This window comes from Chiloscyllium plagiosum, chromosome 16 (assembly GCF_004010195.1).
Source record: "Chiloscyllium plagiosum isolate BGI_BamShark_2017 chromosome 16, ASM401019v2, whole genome shotgun sequence".
Taxonomy (NCBI): Eukaryota; Metazoa; Chordata; class Chondrichthyes; order Orectolobiformes; family Hemiscylliidae; genus Chiloscyllium; species Chiloscyllium plagiosum.
The window spans coordinates 63,402,837-63,419,289 of NC_057725.1; the positions used below are offsets into that span (position 1 = coordinate 63,402,837).

General features: G+C 46.2%; 1 protein-coding gene across 3 annotated transcripts in view; it reads left to right on the forward strand.

Annotated features, from left to right (window-relative positions):
* Nucleotides 1–16,453, forward strand: part of LOC122557968 (excitatory amino acid transporter 2-like) — a 510,588-nt gene that overhangs the window by 467,952 nt on the left and 26,183 nt on the right. For all 3 annotated transcript variants that reach the window (XM_043706266.1, XM_043706265.1, XM_043706267.1), the window contains 4 exons: nucleotides 6,349–6,501; nucleotides 7,763–8,013; nucleotides 12,555–12,720; nucleotides 13,796–13,922. In XM_043706266.1, coding sequence (XP_043562201.1) covers nucleotides 6,349–6,501; nucleotides 7,763–8,013; nucleotides 12,555–12,720; nucleotides 13,796–13,922 — 697 coding nt within the window. The remainder of the gene's footprint in view (nucleotides 1–6,348; nucleotides 6,502–7,762; nucleotides 8,014–12,554; nucleotides 12,721–13,795; nucleotides 13,923–16,453) is intronic.

Consider the following 16,453-nt stretch of genomic DNA (forward strand, 5'->3'; position numbering starts at 1 on the left):
CAGACTGGGATCACGGATAGTTAGGTCAGGATCACGGTAAAGCAGACTGGGATCACATTTAATTAGGTCAGGATCACAGTGAACCAGACTGGGATCACGGATAGTTAGTCTCCTCCGACCTATCACCCTCACCTTGACCTCTTTCCACCTATCACATTTCCAACGCCCCTCCTCCAAGTCCCTCCTCCCTACCTTTTATCTTCTCCTGCTGAACACTCTCTGCTCATTCCTGAAGAAGGGCCTGTGCCCGAAACGTCGAATCTCCTGTTCCCTGGATGCTGCCTGACCTGCTGCGCTGTTCCAGCAATAAAGTTTCAACTGTATAAAACACACACTCACTCTCAGACTGTGATCCCTGTCCTGTATAAAACACACACTCACTCTCAGACTGTGACCCCTGTCCTGTATAAAACACACACTCACTCTCAGACTGTGACCCCTGTCCTGTACAAAACACACACTCACTCTCAGATGATGACCCCAGTCCTGTATAAAACACACTCATTCTCAGAAAGTGACCCATGTCCTGTATAAAACACACACTCACTCTCAGACTGTGACCCCTATCCTGTATAAAACACACACTCTCTCAGACTGTGACCCCTTTCCCATATAAAACACACTCTCACTCTCAGACTGTGACCCCTGTCCTGTATAAAACACAGACTCACTCTCAGACTGTGACCCCATCCTGTATAAAACACACTCACTGTCAGACTGTGACCCCTGTCCTTTATAAAACACACACTCACTCTCAGACTGTGACCCATGTCCTGTATAAACACACACTCACTCTCAGACTCAGACCCCTGTCGTGTATAAAACACACACTCACTCTCAGACGATGACCCCTGTCCTGTATAAAACACACTCTCACTGTCAGATGTGACCCCTGTCCTGTATAAAACACACACTCACTCTCAGACTGAGACTCCTGTCCTGTATAAAACATTCTCTCACTCTCAGACTGTGACCCCTGTCCTGTATAAAACACACACTCACTCTCAGACTGTGACCCCTGTCCTGTATAAAACACACTCTCACTCTCAGACTTCGACCCCTGTACTGTATAAAACATACACTCACTCTCGGACTGTGACCTATGTCCTGTATAAAACACACTCTCACTCTCGGACTGTGACCTGTGTCCTGAATAAAACACACTCTCACTCTCGGACTGTGACCTGTGTCCTGTATAAAACACACTCTCACTCTCAGACTGCGACCCCTGTACTGTATAAAACATACACTCACTCTAGGACTCTGACCTGTGTCCTGTATAAAACACACTCTCACTCTCGGACTGTGTCCTGTGTCCTGAATAAAACACACTCTCACTCTCAGACTGTGACCCCTGTCTTGTATAAAACACACTCTCACTCTCAGACTACGACCCCTGTCCTGTATAAAACACATTCTCACTCTCAGACCCGTGGTGGTCTGGTAGCTCAGTGGTTTGCACTGCTGCCTCTCTGCACCAGGGACCTGGGTTGGATTCCACCTCAGATTGATTGTCTGAATAGAGTTTGCACATTCTCACCATATCTGCTTGGGTTTCCTCCGGGTGCTCAGGTTTCCTCCCACAGTCCAAAGCTGTGTAGTTTAGGTGAATTGGCCATGCTAAATTGCCCATAGTATTCATGGTTATGTAGATTGAATGGGTTATCCATTGGAACTATCTACTTATGGGGATGTGGTTCTGGGTGGGTTTCTCTTCAGAGGGCCAGTGTGGATTCGATGGGTTGAATGGCCTGCTTCCATACTGTAGGGGTTCTATGCTAAAAAACATTCTCGCACTTTCAGACCTTGAAACCTGTACCAAATCTCAGCAGTTCTCAACCGTTTGCAACTTACCCACCACCAACCATTTTATCAATGGTTACAGCGCCCACCATGATGAAAACAAAGCCCCACGTCTTCAAAGAGTGTCAAAATTATTAATAATTTATTTGGGATTGTTTCTCCCACCCAAATAGTGTTGAGGGCATGATCGGCATTCCTCATTCCTCAACACTGTGCTGCTGATCATTTAACCACTGAGTTGCATTAGGAAGAGAAGTTGTTGCTCTGTCTGGATTATATCACTGACCTTTCCAGGTTAGAAGCAGCCTGCTTCTGGAAGGTTTGCTGGTCCTGAATGAACTCTCTGGCTTATAGTGACACACACTGTTCTGACAACCAGTGACAGAAAAGTGTGTCACTGGGCACTGATTAAACTTCTGGGACATAATGTTCATTGATCTCACCTCGCTCAACAATGGGCACTACAGTACAGTCTAATGAGCAGCTAAATAGCCCTGAATGGGTCTGCATACGCTGACTGCTATCTCTCAGGAGAATAATTTTGCACCCTGATTCTAGAATATCTGTGATAGCTGTTTGAAATGTGAATATAGTTTCCATTAATATTCAGCATGTAGCATTCCAACAACAGCTTACTCTATCACAACGCTGACAGTTAGGGGTTTAGCTCTGTAGTGCTCCAGGAGCTGGGGAAGCTGGAAGCAAACCCATGTTGTGCTAACTAAGGGGTCTACTGTGCGTGTATGTTGGAGAGAGGCCACACCAGGATGTGTCTCAGCTGGCCACATGATCATGCCAGTTGGCTATTTCAGGGCCTGTCATTGAGAGCAGGAAGGCAGACCGATACCTACCCCCAGCTGCTGCAGCTCAGGGTGGTGGCTCTAAGTGACATCAGTGAGATGGACTTGCCCTGGATTTTGTGAGCCCTCCCACCTTCGAACTTACCTCATGCAGACCCAACTGGTTCCTTTCTGCACAGAAGCTGTCTAACTTGCTGAGGTGCTACTTGCGATATCTATTTCAGATTGCAGTATGTGTTAGCTTGAGACATGGGGCAAGTTTTCAGAGGAGCAGTGTTACTCAAAACCTCCCTGTACTCTGCTGGGAGTTTCCCTCGAAAATGCCAGCTGCTGTGTAACCCTTATACGTTTGAGTGGGACACAAATGGGCTCCGGGCAAGAATCCCACCCCTCTCTGGCAGCAAATGTCACCTCTGAGAGCTGCCAGCCAATCCAATTGGCCAGTAGCTCATGGTCCAGGCAGCGGAAAATTTGATTGGTGACTGTGGCTGTGTGTACAAACAGCCCGTCCGCTGAAGAGAAGGGTAGGGAGGCCGAACCATGGGGAATGCTGGGATATCAGTGGGCTCTGGTTAAGAATGAGGGAAAAGCAGAGAGTGTTGGAAAAACTCAGCAGGTCTGGCAGCATCTGTAGAGAGCCAAACAGAGTTAACAGTTCAAATCCAGTGACCCTTAGCCAATCGTAGCTAGAAAGAGTTGGTATGTATGTTGACGATGTGGAAGGCAGGCCCGGTTTGAGAGGCCACTGGGGGCTGAGGAGGGGCATAGTTTAGGATATGCAGTGAGTTGTTGCCCTGACTGGACACAGGGGACCCATCAAGAATCTTCCTCACCCCTCTTTGGTGGCACCAGTCTGCCCAGTGAAATGTTGCTGGTTTGACTGCCCAGCGAGATCTGCCCTCTGCCATGGGTAAGAATGCAGCAGGTGTGGAATGGGTCCCAAGTGATTGACCACTTCAGAGCTTCGAATGCCCCAAGAGTGGATGAGCCCTCTGATGCTTTCACTGCCATCCACAAAATGGACCATGGAGGGGGAAGGGCAGGTAAGGCAGAATGCATTATACAAGTGTCCCCACCTTCAAACCCACTGACAGGGCAATCTATAATGCAACTACACTAAATGTTGTAGCTGAACAGAGACCTTGGGGTGCAGGTTCATAGTTGCTTAAAGATGGAGTCACAGGTAGACAGAATGGTGAAGAAGACATTTAGTATGATTGCCTTTATTGGTCAGTGCATTGAGGAGTTAAGAGATCAAGTTATAGCTGTACAGAACATTGGTTAGGCCACTCTTAGAGTTCTGCATTCAATTCTGGTCTCCCTGGTATAAGGAAAGATGTTGTTAAACTTGGAAGGGTTCAGAAAAGATTTACAAGGATGTTGCCAGGGTTGGAGGATTTGAGCTACAGGGAGAAGCTGAATAGGCTGGGGCTGTTTTCCCTGGAGTCTCGGAGGCTGAGGGGGTGACCTTATAGAGGTCTATAAAATCATGAGGGGCATGGATAGGATAAATAGACAAAGTCTTTTCCCTGGGGTAGGGGACTCCAGAACTAGAGGGTATAGGTTTAGGGTGAGAGGGGGAAAATATAAAAGAGACTTAAGGGGCAACTTTTTCACACAGAGGGTGGTACGTGTATGGAATGAGCTGCCAGAGGAAGTGGTGTTGGCTGCAGATCCCAGTGTTTGACATTATAATTGTTTGGGTCAGAGTGGATGGAAACAGTTTGTTTTAGTGATTGAAAGGTTCAGAATAACAAGATTAAAAGAAAGATTTTTTTCTGCAGAAGATAATGACAACACTTCAGTAGCAGACTGCATAGTGTGGCTTCCATGTATGGTTGGGTCCTGTGGGTGCTCACATGACACATATATATGGTTTTTCACCCAGGCTTTGTGTTTTCAGAGCAGTTTGTGAGCTGCCTCATACAGCAGGAGGGAGGGGGGATGCGAATGGATTAAAAAACCTATGCTCCAACAGCTGTCAACATTGTTTAAAATTCAATCCCCACACACTCTCCCTGTGCCTACTCTGATCACTCATAACCCCTCCTTGATACCCACCGTATAGCTTCGGTAGTTCTTCACTGTGTGTACCGGCTTTAGAATCTGTGCAAAGTATTTTAAATCTAGGTGTTTAAAAAAAATAAAACCTATTACAATGTGATAAAATGCTCCTTCTAAAGTCAGTGGTTGATATTTCAAAAGCTTCTGGATTGGAAAAAAATCCTTAAAGTTCTGAATACATCATGTAAAGAAACAGCCATTTCTTCTGAAATCGTATCAAAGTCAAAGTATGTTACGGTCTGTTTTGATATAACGCGATAGTTCTGTTTCCATGCGTTATAAGAATTATAATAACAGCACCATTTAAGCCAGTGGGGACGGAATTAAGCTTTACTAAAATGGGTAAGGAAAGCTCACCTGCTACAAATAATGGTCTAAATTCTTCAATCGCACTTGCGTTGAAGAGACACATGTTATAGCAAAACTGACTGTATTATGAGCTGTAATAACAGTCAGTCATTTTCTCAAGCAGCTGCGGCAACAGAACACTGACTTTTGAAACTCAGACAAGTATTCATAATGACCATAACTTATCATTAATTATCATAACTATCGACTTGAAATTGAAAGAATAGCTAGTGTCCTGTCCATTTCAAACCGGGTTCCCTGTCAATAACTGAAGGAAGGTAGGTGCTCAGAATTTATCTTTCAAAAGCAGAATTCTGTGAGAATTGGAGTGGTCTGTAATTTTATCTTTCTATTTAAAACATGATGGGAAATATTTACTTATATATTATTCTACTTTGTGAATATTTTATTAGCCAATGGAAAAAGTACTGTAATGCATACCATCACGCATGCACAATGTTAGTCAATGTGAAGGTCAACCTACTTATACAGTACAAAGCCCTGAGGTGGATCGTTGCATTAAAACACGTTCACATTACGGTGCTGTATCTAATATTATCTTTAATATTATCTTCTATTAACGAATGAAAATACTTTATGCTTGCCTTTCAAAATGTTCCTGACTCCTCAGCTGACATCCCTCAATGGTCAATGGTCACTAACTCTCCATTTTTAGGGGTTTTCAAAGCCCACAGCAGGATGTGAAAATAGTGTGTGAGAGGGGAAATAAAACGTTGCTGCAGTCATCTCACACTGGGCACCCCAACCTTGGCAGAGATGCATTTGCAAGTAAGGTGTTTACAACTCACGCAATGAACATGCAAAAATGTCATAGTGTCAAGTGGTTAAAGGAAAACGGGTGAAGGGATATAAGAAATTATTCAAATCGCTGCTCATTTGAAGAATAAATGTGGACTTGTTGGATTGAAGGTCTCGTTCAGTGTTATATGCTGTAAGTCACTGGAAATAGTACACTGTTGACATAATTATCATCGGTATACTGAATTATATTTAACACCTGTGCCTTGAAATCACTCAAATGCCTTAATCTGGCTTTCTCTCTGCTAACTCTTCCTGCATGTATCGGTGTGAAACACCAGTGTTGACTTGGCCTCAGTAACCTTCAGGAATCTCAGCCCACTTCTCCCTCTTTAAAGCCTACCACCCCAAAACGTACCTTGGCCAGTCTGCCTACTCCCAGCTTGTTGCCACTTTGCGAAGGGTTTTCCTTTCATTGATGAAGCATCTTTGGTGGCTTCTTCAAGAGTACAGGCTCTAGTGTGACTGTAACTTGTGATTATTATTCTGTCATCTCCATTTCTTCCATCTACAGGCGTGATATTTGGAGCATTATGTGGAGGGTTGCTCCGATATGCATCTCCCATCCACCCCAATATTGTCATGATCATAGCGTTCCCAGGTGATATCCTCATGCGGATGTTGAAGATGTTGATTCTTCCTTTGATCATCTCCAGTTTAATCACAGGTGAGAGGCAGTGGCGGCATTCCCAGGAGCTCGACAAAGTGCACAAACCTCAGTCCTTCATTCGACATTCCCTGAAGTATTGTGTTTGGTCATTACTGTTCACAAATTCTTGGAAAAGTCACGGTTAGGTAGCAGAGGAGATTGGTAGCAGAGGTGAAAGACTTCACCCTGTTGAAGTGACTTCCAAAGCTGAGGTTATTTCCCTCAGAACATGGACGTTTGAGGGGAACCTTGTTCAGAATTTTAATTTGCTTTAGTAAGAGTAAATGAGGAGAGGCTGAAGTGACAGTAACCAGAGGGAAGAGATTTAATTGACATAAGAAGCAGAAGGGGGAGCAGGAGTGATCTTTTAGGACAGAAAGTTATTCTGACCTGCGTTGCCTGAAATGTGCAGAAAGATATTGAATGAGTACCTGAAGTTGAAACAGCGCAGAATCTAGCTTCAGATCAGGATGATATAGACGGTCTGGTAAAGCAGACAGGTTAGAGACAAAAAAATCTGCAGATGCTGGATTCCAAGGTAGACAAGCAAGAGGCTGGAAGAACACAGCAAGCCTGGCAGCATCAGGAGGTGGGTACGTCAACATTTCGGGTGTAACCCTAGAAACAGACAGTCTGATGACATTTAACGAGGAGTTGTGAAGCGATGGATCTATTTTTGGTGCAAAGATTGAGAGGAGGCCAATCGAATCAAATGACAGCTTTATCAAAGAACAGAGACATCTTGGCATGTTTATATATATTTGAAGATGAGAATAGGCTGAGACGCTTGTTTGAAAGAGTGAACAGGTTCCTTTGTAAACAGAGGCATTGAGTCAAAAAGCACAAAGATGGTTAAAAACCAAACCTTCAATGATCGTTGGCGAATTGTGATGGGTTCTGGGAACCACATTTTCGAAAGAACATCAGTGCTTTAAAGAACATGGTACAGAAACTTTGTAGAACGGTGTCAGGAGTGTTCAGCTCATGGAACAACTAGAATGGAGTAGGGATGATTAATTGAAGGTTTAATCGGGTTGGTGAACATCAATGAAGAGTTGATTAAATAAATAGAAACAGTGTGAGCAAGACAGAATGATCAGAAGATATGGATTTAAATTAATTGGCAACAGTTCTGTGTGAGGATTTTCTATCCTTTGCAAGTAAGGTTTGGCCCAGATACTTGAAGTTTTTTTTTAATTGGAAACTATACACAGTGTAAAGAAATATCCCGGCTGGTTTAACCTACTGTGTCAAATCTATGTTTGTTGATGTTGACAAGGCTTATCTGGACTCGATGCTAAGGCCAGTGGGCGCCTGGGAACCAGAGCCATGGTGTACTATATGACTACCACTATCATCGCTGCAATACTCGGTGTGATCCTGGTACTCGCCATACATCCGGGCAACCCTGCGCTGAGAAAGCAGCTTGGAGAAGGGAAGAAGAATGATGAAGTGTCGAGCCTGGATGCCTTCCTGGATCTCATCCGGAATCTCTTCCCTGAAAATTTGGTGCAGGCTTGTTTTCAGCAGGTGGGTGACTGAAACCAGAATGCAGCTTCAATGTGGATTCATCGACTGGGGGTATGGGGATGATGTTCACTGGAAGTGGGGACCAGGTGAGTGGGGAATAGGAAAGAGAAGGCAGGAGGATTTGGTGGAGACAGGGGTGAGTAAGTAATGTCAGGAGAGGGGAAACTGCTACATGCCGAGAGCGGGGAGGTAGGAAGCTGATGTCCTGTATAAGGAACCTCTTGTCAGACATATCCCTCCGACCTTTCTCCAGCAGCTTAGAATGATGAGTATCCAGGGTTTGGTTATGAATCAGTCAGCAGCACCCTTGCATTTGCAGTTAAACTGGGAGAAATCACTACAGCATGCTGGGAACTTGGTTGTCCCTCTTCTGCATGTCCACCTAAAGGAAATCGCTTACAGCAGCAATGAAGGAAAGATCTGCCTGTCCACATCTATCCACCTCACTCTGTAATCTAAAGTTAATCTCGATCTATCAGAAACAGATGCATGTCTAACACTGGAGGTCAAAAAAGCTAAAGTCAACGTAGTTCTACCAGACCACAGCACTGCCCTCTTATTGGAGAGAGCTGACTGGTGGTGTTTTAACCTGAGAGTCCCCATGCCTCAGGCGAGGGGAGAGGTTGTGAAGGAGAGTCCTTCATGGTCATGTCAGGTGGTGCGGGAACTGAACCCACATTCCCTCGAAGCTAGGCGGTTCTATACACAGTTGCTCTCATGTTCCACACCAGCGATCAGCACAGCATTGACTTCAGGTTCTGGAAGTTTCTGCCTAACATGGACCCCCAAGGTCCAAGTAGAAGGAAAAAAGATTCAGAAGGACCACTGGATTGGATTCAATCCAGAGAACTCCTGTGATGTGCGAGTCTCTACCAAAAAGGCATAATCTTGCAACTAGAACAGGGATTGAAATAAACAAAGCTGTTGTGGTTCTGTTCCCGGAGCTGGGAATTTGTGTTGCAGGCATTTTGTCCCCTGTCTAGGTGACATCCTCAGTGCTTGGGAGCCTCCGGTGAAGCGCTTCTGTGATGTTTCCTCCGGCATTTATAGTGGTTTGTCTCTGCCACTTCCGGTGGTCAGTTCCAGCTGTCCGTTGCAGTTGGAGGAGGCTGCCGGAGGAAACATCACAGAAGCGCTTCACCGGAGGCTCCCAAGCACTGAGGATGTCACCTAGACAGGGGACGCAACGTCTGCAACACAAATTCCCAGCTCGGCGAACAGAACCACAACGACGAGCACCCGAGCTACAAATCTTCTCCCAAACTTTGAATAAACAAAGCTCCTGATCAAACTGCGGGGAGAAGAAATCCAGAAATCTCTCACGGAAGGTCATAAGCTGTGGAAGCAGAGCAGACCATTCTACCCATCAATTCTGCTCCACCATTCAATGAGATTACAGCTGATCTAGTAATCTTCCACTTTCCTGCCCTATCCCAGTAACCCTTGATTCTGTTACTGATTAAAAATGTTTCTCAACCTTGAGTAAACTTAAAGACCAGCTTCAACAGCCCTTTGCAGGATAGACTTCTGCAGATTGACTACCTCTGAGAAAAGAAATTCTTCTTCCTCTCTGTCTAAAATGGTTGACTCATTATTCTGAGATTCCACCCTTCGGTCCCAGACTCTCCCACAAGGGGAAACAACCTCTCCCAACCAGTCACGTTTCCCGAGTCATTTGGAAATTTCAAGATGATCCGATAGACTTTTGATGGTTAAGGAGATCAAGATACGTGGAGCTAATGGAGCCAAATGAGGTTGAGGTAGAGATGAGTCATCACGTGACTGAAAGACCAAACAAGCTGCTGTTCCAGTGATCTGACGGATTTCACATTAGACCACGGTTCATTGGAGCCCTGATTGAGGCAAGAAGGAGAATGAATAGGGGATCAGAAATCAGGGACAAAAACAGCAGTTGCTGCAACAAACTCAGCAGGTCTGGCAGCACCTGAGGAGAGAAAGCAGAGTTAACATTTCGGGTCCAGCGACCCTCCTTCAGAACTGATTGCAGCTAGGGAAAAGGTTGGTATGTCTGCTGAAGACAGGGTGCAGGGAGGGGGGGGGGGGGGGGGGGGGGGGAGGAGTAAACGATAGGTGGGGACAGAGCCCAGAGTGAGAGAGAACAGCAATTGGGTAGAGAAAAGAATGGGTAGAGGTCAGCCTGGAGCAATGGACAGCTACTAACAGGGACCATGAGGAGCTGACAGTGGGTTGGTGGTGGTAGCAGCCCGTGTCTAGTGTGTGAGATTTAGGGTAAGGACATGGGAGAAGGTGCTCAGGCGCTAAGATTGTGGAACTGAATATTGTATCCTGAAGGCTGCAGGGTCCCCAAGTGGATAATGAGGTGCTGTTCTTCCAGCTTGGAACACTGCAGCAAGACTGAGACAGGGATGTTGGCCAGGGAACAGACTCAGGGTCTTTGCTGCAGACAGAATGTAGGTGTTCTGTGAATGGTTTCCCACTGTATGCTTCATTTCCCCAATATGAGGGAGACCACATTGTGAACGCAGTAAACTAGATTGAGTGAAATGCAGGGAAAGCGCTGCTTCAACTGGAAGGTGTTTTTGGACCCTTGAATACTGGGGAGGGAGTATGTAAACAAGCAGGTGTTGTTACACTTTCTGTGGTTGCAGGGAAAGGTGCCAATGGCAAGGGGGATGTTGGGGGTGTGTGGGGGTATTGTGAGTAAAGCAAGAGTGGACCAGGGTGTCCTGCAGGGAATGGTCACTGTGGAAGGGGGAGGGTAGGGGAATGTGTGTCTAGTGGTGGCATCCTGCTAGAGCTGGTGGGCATGGTGGTTAACGATCCGCTGGATGTGGTTGCTGGTGGGACAGTAGGTGAGGGAGAGGTGGACTATATCGCTGTTGTGGGAGGGAAAAAAGAGGGTGAGAGCTCAAGTGTGGGAGATGGGTCAAACTGAGGGGTAGTGGGGAATCCTTGGTTGAGGAAGAAGGTGAACATTTCGGAGGCGCCTTTGTGGAAGTTGGCATCAGAACAGACGTGTCAGAGACGGAGGAACTGGGAGAATGGAATAGAGTCTTTACAGGAAGCAGGGTGTGAGGATGTATAGTCCAGGTAACTGTGGCATTCGGTGGGTAGTGGATATTAGTGGCTAGCCTTTCCTCAGAAATGGAAACAGAGATGTCGAGGAAGGGAAGTGAGGAGTTAGAGATGGACCAGGTGAAGGTGAGAGCGGGGTGAACATTGGAAGCAAAGTCGATAAACTTCTTCAATTTCAAATGTGAGAGGGAGTCCGCACCAAGAATATCATCGATATATCGGAGAAAGAATGACGGGTGGGGGCCGAAATAGGACTGGAACAAGGAGTGTTCCACAAAGAGACAGGTATAACTGGGGTTCATGTGGGTATCCATGGCAACCCTTCTGACCTGAAGAATGTGAGAGGAGTTAAAGGAGAAGTTGTTCAGGGTGAGGACCAGCTTGGGCAGGGGGGGTGGGTGGGGACAGTTCAGGCCTTATTCCCAGGAAGAAGAGGTGAGCCCTGAGAACATCCTGATGGGGGATTGCACATCCATGGGAAGAGGAAGCAGTTGGAGACCACAAACTGCACAGTCTGAAACTGGTGTAAAAGTGTCGTAGGAGTCGCAGGTCGAAGTGGGAAGGAACTGAACAAGGGGAGAACAACATCGAGTCGAGGTAGGAAGAGCTGGATTCTGTTGGGCAGGGGCAGGCAGAAACAAGGGTCTCCCTGGCCAGTCCTGTTTGTGGATCTTGGGAAGGAGGTGGAAGTGAGCTGTATGGGTTTGGGAAACTATCAGCTTGGAGGCAGTGGAGGAGGGGAGATCACCAAATGAAATGTGGTTGGTGACCGTAATGGACACAATGGTCTGGCGTTCCGTAATGGGGTCATGATCCAGGAGGTGATAGGAGGAGGTCGCCAAGAGCTGTAGAGGTCAGTCCACCAGACTACAACAGCACCGCCCTTATCGGCAAGCTTAATTATAAAGTCAGGTTTGGATCTGAGAGTATGGAGTGCAGTCAGTTCCCGGGAGGATAGGCTGGAATGGGTAAAGGGGGGTGGGTAGAGGAATTGGGGTGACCACTGTCACGTCGACAGTTCTGAATGAACAGACCAAGTGCAGGTAGAAGGCTAGAGAGAGAGATCCAGGTGGAGGGAGAGTGTTGGTTCTGCGGGACAGGGAGAGGACTCTTGTCCATTGAAATCGGCGCAGAGGTGAAGGCGATGGAAGAAACATGCAACGTCACGTTGTGCCTGAAATTCAAAGGGAACATTCAGCATTAGAGGGGAAAAGATCAGAAGGGATAGTAAATAAGTGACAGGAGGAATAACTGGTTAGCGCAGTTCTCCATCGCTCTGTCAATGCAGTGTGATTCGGTGAGCACATGAACACTCGCAGAATCCCTACATTGTGGAAGCAGGCCAGTCGGCCCATCAAGCCCATACTGACCCTTCGAGTCTGCGCACTCATCTGAATACCTCCACGTTTTAAAATCCAGGAGGTTTGTGATGTGGAATGCAGTCATTTCCTTGCCTCGCTAATTGTGTCTCTTTCTTCCGATAGATACAAACAGTGACTAAGAAGGTGGAGAATCGTCCTGAAGCTAGGACTATTTCCAACCTGACTGGGCTCCTGCTGGAAGCAGCAAATGAAACTCTGGCAGAGTCGGAGGGGCCCAGTTTCACTGTAACAAAGACCTTACAGTTCAAGGATGGCATGAATGTTTTGGGTAGGATCACTTCAGTTATCTTTCTATATCTTACAGACCACTGGATATTTAAATGAGGTAAAAGATCTATCTGCTGTATGTGGCAGCAACTCTATACAGTCTAAGCCTCCCCAAACACTCCTCCACCCCATATCATTCAAGGTCTGCCTTGCTGATGTAACATTGTGGAATCCCCACAATGTGGAAGCAGGTCATTCAGCTCATCAAGTCCACACTGACCCTCTGAAGAGCATCCCAACCTGTCCCTGTAACCCTGCATTTCCCATGGCAAATCCACCTAGCCTGCACATCCCTAGACACAATGGGCAATTCAGTGTGGCAAATCCACCCTAACCCGCACATCTTTAGACTGTGGAGGAAACCCATGCAGACACAGCGAGAGTGTGCACACAGTCACCCGAGGGTGGAATTGAACCTGCCTCCCTGGCACTGTGAGACAGCAGTGCTAACCACTGAGCCACTGTGCCACCCCCTCTGATGCAGGTATCCCCTCCCTTAGATGTGGTGACTAAAATCATGTTGTGGACACACCATAGGCCTGTACATGACCTCCTTGCCTTACACCCCAGTCCCCTTGGCTAAAGGCTAAACTCCCATCAAGTCACTTATTCCATCAACTTGCTTGGTTTAATGTACAATGACACAAGTCTGACTCACCATGAACACACAATAGTTTCTCATCATTTTAAAAAGGTCTGTTTGTCTTTTCTCCCTGCCACAGCAAGTATCATCTCTCTAACTCTATGTCCTCCTCACAACTTTCTCACTTGGCTTTGTATATCTGTAACTTGGACACATTACTCTCAATACCTTCAATATACTCAGATAATATTAATAGCTAAGGAGCCCAGCACTAATCCATGCAGTGTGTAGTTTCTTTGTTAATGTGATATGAATACAGCTTATGATTACCCTTTCAAATAATCCTGTTTCCGAATCTCCCCTTAAGAGATTCTCCCGCTCTCTATGTTAATCTAAATCAGGATTGAGTACATGGTTGTATGAGTTAGTAATGTCTCTTTACAGATGCCACGTCCTCTCAGTCTCAAGATATTTGTGCTTCACCCCTCTGCAGGTCTAATTGGATTTTTTATTGCCTTTGGCATCGCGATGGGGAAAATGGGGGAGAGGGCGAGGCTGATGGTAGAATTCTTCAACATCCTCAATGAGATTGTCATGAAGCTGGTGATAATGATCATGTGGTAAGAACTGCACCAGTGCTCTCTTTGGTTAAACAAAAAAAAACAGTCTGTTTCTAATCATCACAGTTGTCTCAAGAATGGACTCCACACAGCCAAAAGAACATCAACATCTGCCTCACTCTGGACCACATTCCATGTTAATTGAATTGTAACCAGTCACTCACATATAAAGGGGAGGCATTTCGCCAACCTTACTCATGGCACCTTTCCTCCAGCTGAAAATGTTCAGTGAACCAGGGGACACTGATGTGGTCAATTAATGTTGGAAGTTCCCTGGACATTGGTGGAGAGTTTTGACTGATCTAATAAGTGGCATTTCTTAAAGATTTGGTGCGGATGTGAATGTATAGATGCATTGGACTGACGGGCTCGATTATAAATATTTACTTTCTTCCCTGGTTGGAAAATATGACTTTGACACAACAACTTGGCCTGATACTCCGATGTCCAGTGAGTGACTGGGACTTGGTCAACGAGAGATGCCCATCAGGGTCATGAGGCAATCCAGAGACCACTGACTCCATGGGAATGGTCCGGGAAATTGAAGATTCCAAAGTACCATTCCCCTGTGATGGTAGCCTCTGAAACAATCCTTTAAAGTCTTGGATTTCAAAGAGCAGTGCAGCTCATCGTGACCCAGCACCAGTTACTGGATTAAAACTTTTTCCAACTCCTGGATGACTAGCAAATGGAATGCCACACTCAACCCCTCAACTGAATCCCACTCCCACCACAACCAAAAACTTTCCCGGTCTGGAATCATCACCCAATAGGATCCCGTTATCCCCCAGTCATCACCACGGACTTGACCCCTGAAGGTGACACACCCTGGTGAACAGCTTGAACATTACCTCCCCTCCCCATCCTGACCCCCTCCAAACATAACCAGCCTCTCCTGACAATTCCACCAGACATAATCCCTCACATCCACTGGCCTGAACCTTCCCAGATCTCAGACCTGGGAGCCCATATCTCCAGCTGCTGCTCTGATTTCCCTCTGTTCCTGACAACTTGCCCACCCTCAAACAATTGGCATAGTACTCCCCTGGATGGCACACCTACCCCATCCCTTTCTGCTGGTTGTATCATCAAAGCCCTTGATACCCACCCTCCAAATTGCCCATTGCACTTTGTTATTTATCTGGTATCCTACCGAAAGGCACTCCAAGCCCTTGACTAACTGGCACTCTTACCCACACATTTGCATTCTGTGCCCATTCACAGCAACTAGCGAAGTGTTACGAGCTATTTGAATCAGAGAACGCACCCCACTGACAGCTGTAAAATGTGGTATCCATTCCCATCCTCTTTGATGATGGGGTTTGTGGATTCCTGGACAGATTCTTAACAGGAGACCTCTGTCCAGGAAATGCCAGTATGGAAGACATCTACAGTTGAATGCTTAAGTTACAATCCAACCGGAGATGGAAGCAGGGTTTCCAACACTGATTGTAACATCTGGTGCCTCGTGTTTATAAAGTGCCAGAAAGGTAATAATATGACAAGTTGCATAAAAATATATCGGAGCAAGCAATGTTAGATTAGATTCCCTACAGTGTGGAAACAGGCCCATCAGCCCAAACCGACCCTCCGAAGAGTAACCCACCCAGATTCATTTCCCTCTGACTGATGCACCTAACACTATGGGTAATTTAGCATGGCCAATTCACCTGACCTGCACATCTTTGTGACCGTGGGAGGAAACTGGAGCATCCCAGAAGAAACCCACACAGACACAGGGAGAACGTGCAAACTCCACACAGACAGTCACCCGAGGCTGGGATCGAACCTGGGACCCTGGTGCTGTGAGACAGTAGTGCTAACCACTGAGCCACTGTACCATGTGCCATTAGGAAGATATTAAGGCAAATGATTAGGTATTTGGGTGGAAATGGATCTTAAGGAGTATCTCAAAGGAAGAAAATGAAGTGGAGAGGTTTAGGAAGGGAACTACAGACTTGACAGTCTTGGCTACTGAATGGTACAGCCATAAATAGTGTAGCAATTAAAACCAGGCGTGCTTACAAAACTAGAATTCAATGAGTGTGAATGTTTTGCTGGGTTGTAGAGATGGGGGATTTTACAGAGGTGAGGGAGGATGAAGGCACTTCACAACAAGAATGAGGAAGCTGGATTTTAAACACTGGTTTCTGTATTAATTGAATTATATTAATTAAAATTCAACACTTAATTAACATGAATTTGGAATTTAACATGGAGCATTTGCTAATCTGAGGCAATCAAGAGTGTGGTGCTTGAAAAGCACAGCAGGTCAGGCAGCATCCGAGGAGCAGGAGAATCAATGTTTGGGCATAAGCCCTTCATAGGAAAGTCCGATCTATGTGGGTATGGGGTGTATGTGTGTGTGTGATAAATGCGTGGGGGCAGGGTGTGTGTCTGTGTGCTTGCACGTGGATGTATCTGTGTAGGGGTGTGTTTGTGTGACTGCAGGGGTGTGTGTGTCTGTGTGTATGTGTTTGTGTGAGGGTGAGTGTGTATGTGAGTGTCTCTGTTTGTGTGTGTGCCTGTGT